Consider the following 12,779-nt stretch of genomic DNA (forward strand, 5'->3'; position numbering starts at 1 on the left):
CAACCAGGAGAAAGGCTGAGAGGCTCAAAAGGCCAGGATGAGATCTTGAAAGGATGAGCAGCCTCACACAGGTGGATGGCTCTCCAAAGGATGAGCAGCCTGGCATAGGGTGATAGTTCTAACAATGTCAGTAAAGTCACAGGATCCTAACTTTAAAGCTCTAAGGGACCTCGGGGGTCATCTAGTTCAACCTCTTAATTTTCCAATGAGAAAGCCAAGGCCTAAAGACATTAAGTGACTTCCTTCAAGTCAGACCTAATCAGAAGCAGCTGAATTGGAGCCTGAAATCCAGAGTCAGCGCTCATTCCAGTACACACTGCTTGTATCTCTGCTTGTGATGATACAGTCTGAGACAATATGTGTTCACAGCAAGAGGAAAAACCAGAAAGGAGACAGCCCTTGGGAAACAAGGTATAACAGCAATGGAATAGAAAGAAAATGGAAGCAGAATTGGAGGGTTGTGGTCATGATGGCTCTCTTCTCAGAGTGATGTTCTCATCAGTGAATTCTTTTTTTATAATTTTAAAATCATTGGCCAGTTTTTCTTTTATATCCTTCTTCAGATGTTCCAGGTAATCTAGTTGCGTTTGCAAGAAATTCATAGTCCCATCTGACGTTTCAGATGGAAGTACAGTCTCAGCTCTGACCTCTTTGGTGTTTGTGTTTTGGTCCTTATCCCCACAGAAAGATTCTAAGGTTTTTTCACTTTTCGTCTGCTTTTTCCGATTCATGATGTTGGCTGAGTATTGTAGCTTCTGGTTCTTTCAGTCAGAAGATACAGATCTTTTAAGTTGAGCTGATGTGTGTCTAGGCTAAAAGCAGGCTTTTTTTTTTGTTGTTGTTGTTTCCCAGATCAACCCTGGGGTTAGCTTGTTAGGTGTGTGGGAGGGGTGGTCTGGTCTCAGGAGATCTCCGCAGCTGACCTGAGGCAAAGGCAAGGTCAGGGGATGGTGATCCCAGCTTCCCTATTGTCTTCCCTTTTCCCCTGGAGGGCTGGGGCACACCTAGAAGCTAATGCATGTTCCCGCCCCTCCTGGGGCTCGTCTCCCGGCTCTGAAGCTTGCCTGGGTCTCAGTGCGAATTTTCTCTGCCCTGGGTCGTCTGTCCTTCCAGATCGCCTCCACCACAGTAGGAAGAGTCCCCCTTTGCTATTTTTCTAGCCTCTGGTGTTATGAGACTATTTGCCCCCTTCTGCTGTTCCCGCTGATCCAGGATTAATCTGGGGAAGAATTTTATGGTTCTTTCACGGTCATCAAGGGGGAGGAGAGAGCATTTACTGATCACTCCGCCATCCTAGCTCCCGGAAGTTCCAGTAGGTGACTTACCGAAGTTTAGTCTTCAGGCTGAAGGTTTCAAGGGCTGCTGCGCTGATATCTGGTGCTCAGCGGCTCTCACCGGCTCGGTTTGGCTTGTCTCCTGCTCCGCTGGTTTCGCCCGCCACTCTCGGGCTTCTCAGGTCCCTTCCGCCCTGCTGTGCTGACCACGCTGCGCTGCGCGCTGGGGGCTTACCCCCGCGGAACAGATCCTTCCCGTGGACCTTCCAGTCCAACCTGGGCTCTGAATCTGTCAAAGTCTGTCACCCACTGGATTCTACACCTCCAAAGTCTGGTCAGATTCTCCTTTCAGAGATATCCAGAGGAGTTTTTCCAGGAGCTTAGGTGAGTCGTTGCTTTCACTCCGCCATCTTGGCTCCGCCCCCATGATGGCTCTCAAGGACAACGAACTTCAGATAGGAAAGGGAACTCCAATGTGGCCGAGAAGGAAAGCCATGAAAGTTGGAACCCATTGATGCCTTGTCTGAGACTAAGTGCCTGTTTCTAAGTCTCCTAGTCCAGAGCAGTTACACTCTAGGGTTCTGGTAGAGTTTGCAAATGTGCTTGTTGCATTATTGTTGGTAATCTGTGAAGGATACTCAGAAATACAGTGTGTCTGAGCCTGAAACCTGACTAGCTAATATACTAGTATCTGAACATAAGAAATTGTGGATCATGAAAAGTATAAGATGGAGGGCTTGATGTCAACCCTGTCAAAACTGAATAAAGATGGAATTAAGAGGATGATCCCTCAGGTGAGTGCAAGGAGCCAGCATGGGCTTATCATTAATTATTAGTGCCAAGTTAACTTCATTTCCTTTCCTGATAGTCACGCTGTGCCTTGATTTCAGCAAGAAGTGAAAGAACCATGAAACAATGAAGTATGGGCTGGATAATAGGAGTTTTATTTGTAATTGGCTCTGTGACTGTACTGAATATGTGCTAATTAATGAATCAACATCAATGTCCCTGGAGGGAGGTTTCTAGTGGCACACAAGAGGAATCTGTCCTTGGTCCTGATATACTCAACATTTTTATTAATAACTTAGATGAAGACATAAAAGGCAAGATTATCAAATCTGTCAATGATACAAAACAGAGAGGTAGCTAATGTGGTGGATAACACAATCAGGATCCAAAAAGACTCTGACAAGCTGGGATGATGGGGCAAACTGAATGAGATGGAACTGAATAGGCTTAAACAAAGAATTCTATACTTAGATTTCAAAAAACAAACATTATTTCATGTGAAAAAGAGTTGGGAGTTTCACCACTGTGAGTTAGGTACCAAAAATCTAAAGCAATCTAACTAAGCCAGTAGTAAAAGTATAGAGCATTGAAACAGGAGGACTCTACACGCCCAGTCACTCCTGACACGTTCTGGTTAGCTGTCAGCAGCATGTTTTCTGTGGATAGCTCCAAACTGGAATGGGCCCAGAGATGGTCAGTGAACACAAAATGACACCAAAGGAGGAAGTGCTGAAGGATCTGGGAAGGTTTTAACCTGGAGAAAAGACCTGCTTGGGGGGGAGGGGAAGGGCATCACCTAAGTTTTCTGATCATCTGAAGAGTTGACAGGAGAAAGAAAGCTGAGGTGAGAACAAGAGGTGTGAGGTACAAGGACATAAGGAAGATTTTCTAGCAACCAGGTCCTCCAAGAAGCAGAATTGGCAACCTGGTAAAATCCTCAAACTCCTCATAATGGGAAGCCATCAATTTGGTAGAATTTGGATGACATTTCAGGCTTTAGAGGCTCTGTGACCATATTTCCACTGTCACTCACCCAGGGTGCTTGATGGGCTCCATAGCTCTGCAGGGGGAGGGGGAGGGTTCTGTCATAGTTTCTGAATTGGTCTTCCAACCTCTAACCTCTCCACCCACCAAAAAGCTCCCCCAAATAATTTAATAACAACCCTCACCAGTTCACACTCTTTACTCAACAACCTTTAGTGACTTTTTAGGGATAAAATTCTGCTGCCTCAGGGTTGCTTGGCCAAGTATCTGAAGCCTCTCTACAAGCAAGCTCTACCTCCTCTTCCAGCCCAGTCTGCCCTTGGTTCCTTTCATGCTCTCAACATTCTAGCCCAGAGGTGTCAAACATCAATCACAAGCCTCCCCAGATGGCCAGAATCAGACTAAAATGCTGGACATAGAAATAAAATAAAATAAAATAAAGCACAGAAAAATTTTCCTGTGAATACAGTTTAGTTTCTGTTTGTGTTTGAGATCTGTGCTCCGGTCCAACAGCACATTTCCCCCACCCCACCCCATCTCCTCTTTCTAAGGATCCATGCAGCCATTCAGTAATCCTCTGACTGCAAGAATGCCAATAATCCTACTCTATCTTCAGGGCTCAGCACTCCAGGCTCCTCTTCAGTCTCTGACCACACCTGGCACCCATTACCCTGTCACCTCAATCCCAAAGAACCCCTCATTTCCTTAAGGAGGCAGCTCAAGTGCCGACTTGCACAAACCTTCACTTGGGTGCCACTTCTGTAACTGTTACCTTGCATTTATTTTGTTTATATTTCTAGACCTATTCTGAAGACACACACACATATACACTCACATTTATGTGCAGGTATATATAAGCATATTCATCTCCCCACCCCAGCTGAAGGGGCTCTCTTCTACTTCGAATACTCCCAGATAATTTTGCCCATCTTCTCCTTGGTCTCTAATTCATATCATACTTATCTACATAAACATGACATCCCCCAGTGGAATGCAGTCATCCAGCAGCCAGGGATTGTTTCATGGTTTGTTTTTGTACCTCCAGTGCTTTGCACATAGTAGGTATGTACTTGCTGACTGAATTTAATGACAGCAACAACTAACATAAATATAGTGCCTGGCATAGTGCTAAGAGCTTGAAAATTATTATCTCATTTGATCCTCACAACAACTCGTGAGATGGTTGCCATTTTTATCCCCATTTTACAGATGAGTAAACTGAGACAATCAGAAGTAAGGTGACTTGCCCAGGATCACACAACAGGTAAGTATCTGAGGTCACATCTGAACTCAAGTCTTCTTGACTCCAAGTCCTGTGCCCCTCTGATTCCCATTGTGGCTATGTGATGAGTGAATTATATAATTCCGTGCTTACAGTGGCAGTAGCCATGACTTGGCTTGGGTTAACATTAATGGATCATGCATAAACATTTAACTCAGGGCCTGCCTGTGGTAAATAGATTATTGAGTCCCAATCATTTCTACTATGGTTCCGCCAGCCTTCGTAATAGCAGACGAAAATTTGCCTTCAAACTGAGGAGACACTTGGAGTCTATAAAGCAAATGAAAATCCTGTGTCTACATAGAGATCCCATTACTTAAAAATAATTGAAGAAGATCAATAAAACAACGACTTCACTGGAGAACAGCTCAAATAAGGAGCTGAGCCGAGGAACAGAAGATATTTGATAAGATAGAGACATTAAGATGTAAAATATGTATCATGGTGCCCAAATGATGGTAATCAAAAAGAAAAAAAAAGAGAGACCCAGAGAAGGTCCTGGTGAGGCAAATGACCCTCTAGTGGGAAAACATCAACCACCCTTTGTTAGATGACATCTTTTCTTTATTGAAAGTGATGCTATGTGAATGAGTTTAATGACTGAAATATAGCCAAGGGAGGGAGAATTTAAAAAATGGCTTAACACTTTATTGGAAATTCCATTCAAAGCACTGGTTTACATTCTAATGAGAGAGTCAACATTAAAGCTCTGCCAGGCAGTGTTGTCACCAAGAGCAAATCCTAGTGAGACTCCTGGGCTCCTGAGGAGGCCCTCAAGGTCAACAGGAAAGCCCAGACAAACCAAACACCTTCTTTGTATGTGCATGCCCTTCAATCAGTGGAGTTACCACCTCTCCTACCTAAGTGGGAAAGGCTTTGGACTCACAAGGAAGTCATGACATAAATACTATTTTCCACCAAAGTATAGGAATGGAGCATTCTGGTCAATTAAGCCTTCCAGAAAATGGAGAATTAACCATTCTAAATTGGACCTGCAATTCTCTAGATTTAAACACAAAATGTGTTTAATTACAAATACAGAGAAATAGCTATCTGAATTTGCAGATGCCTCAGGACTTTTTAGGGCTGCAGGCTTATAATAACAAACATAATTTTGTACTGTTATCATTTGAAATCCTCTTCTACTGTCTTCCTGGAGTCTGAGGAAGCCAGAGGTTCCTAAAGGTGATGTTAGCTTCACATAAGCTCTAATGGGTCCGACAAAGCTAAGAAGGTTTCAAGTATGGCACAGAGATTTGCTGGCTCATCACCAAGGGAGTGACCCATGATACGCACAAAATACAAACTGGCTCTCAGGTTTATCTGACATCAGGGTGAAGGGATGCAGGAAAAGGGTGCTTTGAGTTGTGGGGTTTGGAGGGGAGGGGTGGCAGGGTGGACCTCTGAGACATATTTACAGGGAGACATGGAAAAGAACAAGTCATCTTGTCCACTATCAAAAAGTTACAGCCATTGTCAAATGCTTTGCTAAAAGTTGAGTAATTTATATGTATAGCATTTCCCTGACCTATTTGCTTAGTAATCCTGTCAAAAAAGAAAGTGAGACTAAGTCACACTGCCTCTTTACAATCACTGATTCCCTTTCCAAATTCTCACAAACCAACCCTTTGAAAATGTATTTTAAAGAATGACCCCCCTCCTGCAAAAAACATGAGGAAAAAAATCTGTAAAGGGGGGTACCCCACAGCAGAGGTGGAAGACTATGGGTGTGAACCACTGGGCACACTATCAGTATGGTGAATGATCTTACTGTGCCAAATCAACCCTTCTGTTGGCCTCAAAAACACAGCCAAAGTGACTCACTGATGTAGGTGCTTCTGCATACAAGGCCTTCTACTTATTCACAAGGTAATTAAGTTTAAGCAACACTGGATCTCCCAGCTCAGCAGATAACCGATTCTTTGCTTTCCTTCCCCACCTTTCCTTTTCCTTTCTTCCTTCTCTTGCTCCCCATCCTTTCTTTTCTTCTTTCTTTTCTTCTCTCTCCCTCTTTCTTTCCTCCTTCAGACCCTGTACCTGGGCTACAAGTCCTTGTGAAGATGTTAAACTGGAAGTTTACAACAAACTCTTATTACAGTTGATGCAGTTTCTTCCATGTCATTCCAGACCAAATCTCAAAAAACCCTTCCCTTTTAAAGGATGTCATTTTCTGCTGGTTCTGGACTCTGAGTGGGTGGAAAGGAAGGGAAAATGCCTAACACTTTCCTGGGTGGATGGACAGCTGTCAGCCCCTGCTAATGAGGTGACAAGAGGAAAGAAACCAGAAAGATTCAAACAAGGTCAAAAGGGCAGACCGACATTCTCAAGATCTGGTGGTTTCAGCAGCAGCTAGCCATTAAGAGTATTAAGATAAATTTCTACACCCCATTACCTGTATTTACTGAAATAAGGGAGATGCTATGGAACACTAGTTCTGATTTTTAGACACAATCCTATAGCTAAAAAATTCCAACTCTGAGTCAGGAAGATGGAGTGAGGAAAATTAGAATACTTACCTTGTTGTCAGGATTCAATCTTTCAGCATTATCCCAAAAGGAATCGACCTGAAAGACCATGCCAGAGGCAGAGCCAAGATGGCTGAGTAGAAGGACGCACATACTCTAGCTCTTCCCCCACAGCCCATAAAATACCTGTAAAAAATGACTCAACAAAAAGAGATTTCCAGCCCAAGGTAGCCTGAAAGGCTGACAGGAAAGGTCTATTGCACGGGGCACAGAACGGAGTGCAGCCCAGCCTTGGCAGCTCAGCACTGGGAGGAACAGCACCGGGAGGAACAGCACCGGAACAGGTCTTGGGGGCAGAATCCCCAGCAGCAGTGGAGATTCTCAGATCCCTCAACCCACAAACACCAAAGGCAGCTTCAAAAGTCAGTGCTTTTTTACCTCAGTGACAAGGTAACAGGGTCTTTCCCTAGTCCTAGCCCCAGGTGGCAGAGGTGATGAAATGACCAGAGCTGAACAGAACATTTGACTTTCAAACACAAGAATCAAGAGAAGAATGAAAAGATAAACAGGAAAGGGAAATCATAAGGGACTTACTAAAGTTGAACTGTTTACGTTCCTACAGGTGGGGAGATTGTGCTTCCCTGGTCTTCAGGAGCTATGGGTGCAGTCAGTCCCCAGAATGATGGCTGAAGGCTCTGGACTGGAAGCATGAGGCTATTCCCAAGGCCTTGGGTTCAGCTCCAGGGCCATCTCCATCACAGAATCTTTAAAAGCTGGTGGTTAAACTTACTATAGACTTACAAGGAAACAAGCTCTATATAACAGAGACCCACAGCTTCATGGTACAGTCCTTTCTTCCCCCTGTTCTAGTTGTTATTTGTCCTTTGTTTTCAAAGAGGACCAATGGGGTGATGTCTTGACCTGAGTGCAAATTGTATTTAAGTCAGGCAGAGCTGCATAAAATCATCATCAGCCTCACTCTCTCCCTCAAATCTGGGAAAACTAGATGTAGTACAAGGGAAAGGAAGTACTGGCCTGAACTCTGATGCCAGCTGGGCCGTACTATTCCACTCTTGGGACCCCAAGCACGTGACCTCGCTGTGCTGCATTGTCTTCTGCTGTGGATTGAAAGAGTGAGATCAGATGACTTCTCCTGTCCTTCCAGCTCTAAATCTACTTAGATTGGTCATTTCTATATCCATAGCATCCTTCAGACTGGTTCTCTTTTCTACACTGCCATGGCCACCAGCTGAGGGCAGGTCTTGAACTCCTGTCACCTGACTATGTATAGCTTCCTAATGAGATTTCCTTCCTTTCCCCAAGCTGATCCTCTTTCTAGATGGCAGCCAAGAATTTTGTTTTGGGGAGATCACACACACACACACACACACACACACACACACACACATTCATTCCACTGGCTCCTATCACTCCAAGATTAAATACAAACTCTTCTGTCTGGCATTTAAAATCCTTCATGACCCAGCCCCTTTCTACCTTTCCAGTCTTCTTACATATTATTCCCCTCTACAAACTCAATGGTTCATCCAACCTGACTTCACACTTGACTTTCCATCTCCTATTCCCACACTTTTGCACTGGCCGTGCCCTATACTGGAATGCCCTCCCTCCTCACAACTGCTTCTGAATCCCAGTAATCCTCCAAGATTCAGATGATGTACCACCTTCTATAAGAGGTCTTTTCTGGTCCTGCTAGTTGCCAGTGCTTTCCCTTTTTAAAGTTCTAGGTCCTATTTAGTGTGACTAATCCATCCCCCAAAACAGTATTCAAATTTGTTATTCCAAGTTATAGTTAGGCAAAATAAAGAGATCGATTCCAGCCTAATGGAACTATGCAAAGCAAATTTAAATGAGACCACTTCTGAGATTTCATTATCTGTACTAATCAGGATTTAGTTATATCCTCTACCTATTCTGTATGTATCTTGTATGTTGACTCTCTCAGAAAATGTAAAATAGTATAACATAATAGTAGGATTATGAATTAAATAATTAGAATTATTCAATTATTAGAACTGAATTATTAGAATAGTAGAATTACTATTAATTATTCAATTAGAATTGAGTAACTAGAATAGCACCTTGAGAACAAGTACTGGTCCTACTTCTTCTTTGCAGCTCTCCCTACCCCCCAATCCAGTGTCCAGGCAAGTACTATTTCATTGATCCTACAAGTATGCCAATGTAGAAATCCTGTTCAAACATCTTCCTTCTCCTATTAGGAACCATCTAATTTAATGCTGAATGTTTTGCTGACTCAGAATACAATCGGAGAGCTTTCAGAGCAATACAATTTTGATACTTTCTTGCAATATAACACTTGATTTGTTTAAGAAACTTGTAACAAGAAAATAAAGACTTCTGTGCTACTCCACAACAATAAAGGTCTGGAAACCCACGGCAACATCATTCAGGGCCACAAAGACCTGTATTTGGTGGGAGGATGCCAGTGGGGAGTCACCGCCCCCTTAGTCCGGGCGGACATAGCCAAAGGTGCGGGTGTCCCAGCCTCTAACCAAGGCAAGTCAAGGCAACAAGTGACTCAGGCTTTAGGAAGTGCATCTTCTGAGCCAGGGGTTCCAGGCGCCCGAGCAGCCTCCCCCAGGGCTATTCTGTGTTATTCCCCCCAAGCTGAGAAGGGATGAAAATGCACTCAAGTTTGGGTGTGCTCCAGTCATGGGGTTGGGCCAGACACACAGAAAGGCAAGTCCTAGGAGCCTGCCTCGCGGCAAAGACGAGGCCTGCAGAGAAATCCCCGGGCTGGCGGTGAGCAAGGCCGGCTGGCTCCCTCTCGCAGCCTCGTTCAAAGCCTTCCCCTCTTCCAGCTTCTCCTAGTTTTCGGCTTACTTGTGCCACCCAGACCGAGCCCCGCTGTTCTGAGTACGTATGTAGAAGGCATTCTGGATGCGGGCTCCTTCAGACTAGGAGGGGGTGGAAGGGGCCGGCTCTGCTCCCCGAAACCAACGCCGCCCCACCAGCTGGGGGCGCTCCCCTCCACGAGCCAGGGGGCCCGGTTCTGCCTCTCCCTCGTTCCGCTTGAAGGAGGGGCGAGTGCTCCCACTGCCTCCAGCCCTGAAGCCCTGGGTTCGAGGTACGAGCTGCCTGTGGCCCCAAGAAGGCCGGGCCAGTCTCACCAGGACAAGGTAAAGGCCCCATCCTGGCTCCTGGGCGGGGCCGTGCTAAGGCCAACCCAGGGCAGCTTCCGGCCCGCCCCCGCCGCTCCTTTCACCTTTGAGCCCTTTTCAATGGCGGGCACCTCACGTTCCTCTGGACTCCGGGGGTTGGGGGGGGCACGCGCCTGGGGAAGGGTCACGATGGCAGGAAGCACTAGGGGGCACTCCCGGCCCCGGCCCAAGGCTGGCCAAGCCCCACTCACCGACCTGAGAAGAGCCCCGAACCTTTCCCAGCCCCGAATGCCCCCGCGGCCGGTCCGGCCAGAGCGGAAAAGTCAAACCTTGGACCGTCCCCAGAGGCCCCAGGGGGAGGGGGCCCACGCCCCCCAAGGGCGCCCCAGGCCCGGCCCCGCCGCGCCTCACCGCGTCACGGGTGCCGCCCCGCTCCTCTTCCGCAGGCCTCCGCTTCAAGCCGCTCAGCGAACCCCGCTCCATGCGCTCGGGCCGGAGCCCGCCGGGCCTGCGCCCCGCCCCGCCCCCTCCGGTCCCTTCCTCCACGCCCCGCCCCCAGGCTACTCCCTCCTGGCGGCGCGTGCCCGCGGCCAGATTCCACCCACGAGTGCTGGAGGCGGGGCCGGCGCCCGCAGGGCCCAATGGCGGAGGGTGAGGCTGAGTCCCAGTCCCGCCTGCCCCTCCCGGCCGGCCTGGCACTCGGCTGTGCTGGGTTGGAGGGCAGGCCTCGCGCCCTCCACAGATCTGAGTCGCAGCCTTCAGCTGAGTGGCCAGGGCGAGTGCCTTCCTCCCTCTCAGCCTCAGCTTCCTCCTGAAAAAGCGGGGTTGGGACATGACCTTGGGGCGTCCTGGAGAACTTCCCTGACCCAGTCTGCACACTTAGCTTTGGTGCAGCCCATCCGACTTCATCCAGATTCTGTCTCAGAGGGAGGCCTCAGGTCCCACTTTGTACCAAAGTGGAGGGAGTTTTGGAGCATGCAGGTAATTCTACACTCAGTGCAGCCTCTGAAGCAGGGGTGCGACAAAGTAGGGATTTTTTTCTCTGCTACTTGTGCTAATCAAGAAAACTCAAGTACCCCACCAGCCAGCACCACACTATTCATACTTGGAACCATTGGTTACAGCAAATGGAGAAGTTTTGTTGACTGTGAATAAGTTCACTTGGCAGTATACTTTCCAGGGATGTACACATGGATAATGAGGTTGACACATGCATTGCCAGAGCTAGTTAGTGTTTGGGAGGCTCCTAAGGAAAGTGTGAGAGATAAGCGGTATTAGATTGCCCACCAGATTGAAGGTCTACAGACCCATTGTGCTGACCTCATTGTTGAATGCCTGTGAAACCCAGATAGTCTACCAGTGCCATATCAGGAAACTGAATCACTTCCATTTGAATTGTCTTAGGAAGGTTAAGGATAATGTACCAGACACTGAGGTCCTTTCTTGAGCTAAACTGCCAAGCATTCAAACTCCACTGCCAAGAGCACAACTATAATGGGCTGGCCATGTTGTTTGAATGCCAAACGTATACTTGCCAAAAAGACTATTTTATGGAGAACTCACATAAGGCAAGCATTCACGTAGTGGTCAGAAAAAGTGATCCAAGGATACTCTCAACGTCTCCCTTAAGAACTTTGGAATTATGTGACATGGGAGACACTGACACAGGACTGCTCAGCATGACATGCCCACATTAGAGAAGGTACTGTGCTCTATGAGCAAAGCAACTGAAACAACTCAAAAGAAACATGCACAGATTTAGAGAATCCACCCCAAATGTTCACATGGAGTATTTGTGCCCAGCCTGTGATGGACCATCCAAGTTCATATTGATCCAATCAACCACAGTTAGGCACACTGAAACTTAACTCTAGCATTGTGATGCCATTTTGGTTCTCTTTCAAGAGTGAAAGACAACTTACCAAGAGACATCTTACCTGGGTGCCTAACATCTATCCCCACCCCAAGAGTTCCCCATCCTCTCCATCTGTGTCCCCATGTGTCTGCCCCCCAACCCCCACCCTTTGGTCATCAGGCCTCCATATGGCTGGCCCAGTCTTCTGACTCTTGTTTCTCTTCCCCCAAACCCCTACAATCCCTATGTGTCTTTGAATCGTGTGCTGCCTTCCTCCCTCCACTGGGTAAGGCCCCCTTCTTGCCTCCCTCCCTCCCTTTATCCCTCCTCAACCCTAGGATTGCTTGTACTCAACATCTCAAATAAGGAAAGGGGCTCACCTTTGATGCCTGCTCTAAGGCTGTGTAAAATCCAAAGTGAAGCCGCTTTGTTGGAGTTGTTGGCCTTTGGGCCATAGCCCAGAAGCTAATACTAATTACATTTTGTATCAAGTCTTGCCTCCTGACTTGTTGACTTCTAGTCAATTGGGTGGGAAGAATTACCCTCCTGGAGGGTCTTGGGATCTCTGGACTGAGAAATTCCACAATATTTTATCCATGTGTAAGATGCTGCTGCTACAAAAGTAGCTGTGTCCAGGCAGGGACCAAGGCAGGGAGCAGGGAGTCCAGTATGCCACAGATTACCATGCCAACAGTCCAAATGGAAACCCTCCCCAGATACTTCCAGTTCCCTGGGTTACCTGCAGGCTGGAAGATCTCTGATGCTTGTGTCTCACCTTCCAAAGCAGTCTTTTTCTAAATCAATCTCCCTAGCTGCTGTCTCCAGATTCTGAAGTTGTCATCAGTTCCTGGGCCTCTGTCTTTAAAGAGAGGGGTCCTGCTTTTTGGACTTTCCAGACAACATACCTAGAACTCATCATGATTTTTTCAACCTCTTTTGTCAGGTACACCCACATGTCCCTGGCATGCAACAGGATGGAGGCAA

General features: G+C 46.9%; 1 protein-coding gene across 29 annotated transcripts in view; it reads right to left on the minus strand.

Annotated features, from left to right (window-relative positions):
• The window catches only part of C1H10orf143 (chromosome 1 C10orf143 homolog), a 74,142-nt gene extending 63,640 nt beyond the window's left edge, over positions 1-10,502 (minus strand). For 21 of the 29 annotated variants that reach the window (XR_011971668.1, XR_011971680.1, XR_011971664.1 and 18 more), the window contains exon 1: positions 6,846-7,823. Coding sequence is in view for 11 of the 29 variants with exons in the window: in XM_072629092.1 (XP_072485193.1) it covers positions 6,846-6,947 (102 nt within the window). In the remaining 18 variants the exon portion in view is untranslated. Of the gene's footprint in view, positions 1-6,845; positions 7,824-10,351 lie in introns of those variants that run through there. The other 8 variants (XR_011971681.1, XR_011971665.1, XR_011971679.1 and 5 more) reach the window with 2 other exon arrangements.
• Positions 10,503-12,779: the final 2,277 nt, after the last annotated feature.

This window comes from Notamacropus eugenii, chromosome 1, assembly GCF_028372415.1.
Source record: "Notamacropus eugenii isolate mMacEug1 chromosome 1, mMacEug1.pri_v2, whole genome shotgun sequence".
NCBI classification, from domain to species: domain Eukaryota; kingdom Metazoa; phylum Chordata; class Mammalia; order Diprotodontia; family Macropodidae; genus Notamacropus; species Notamacropus eugenii.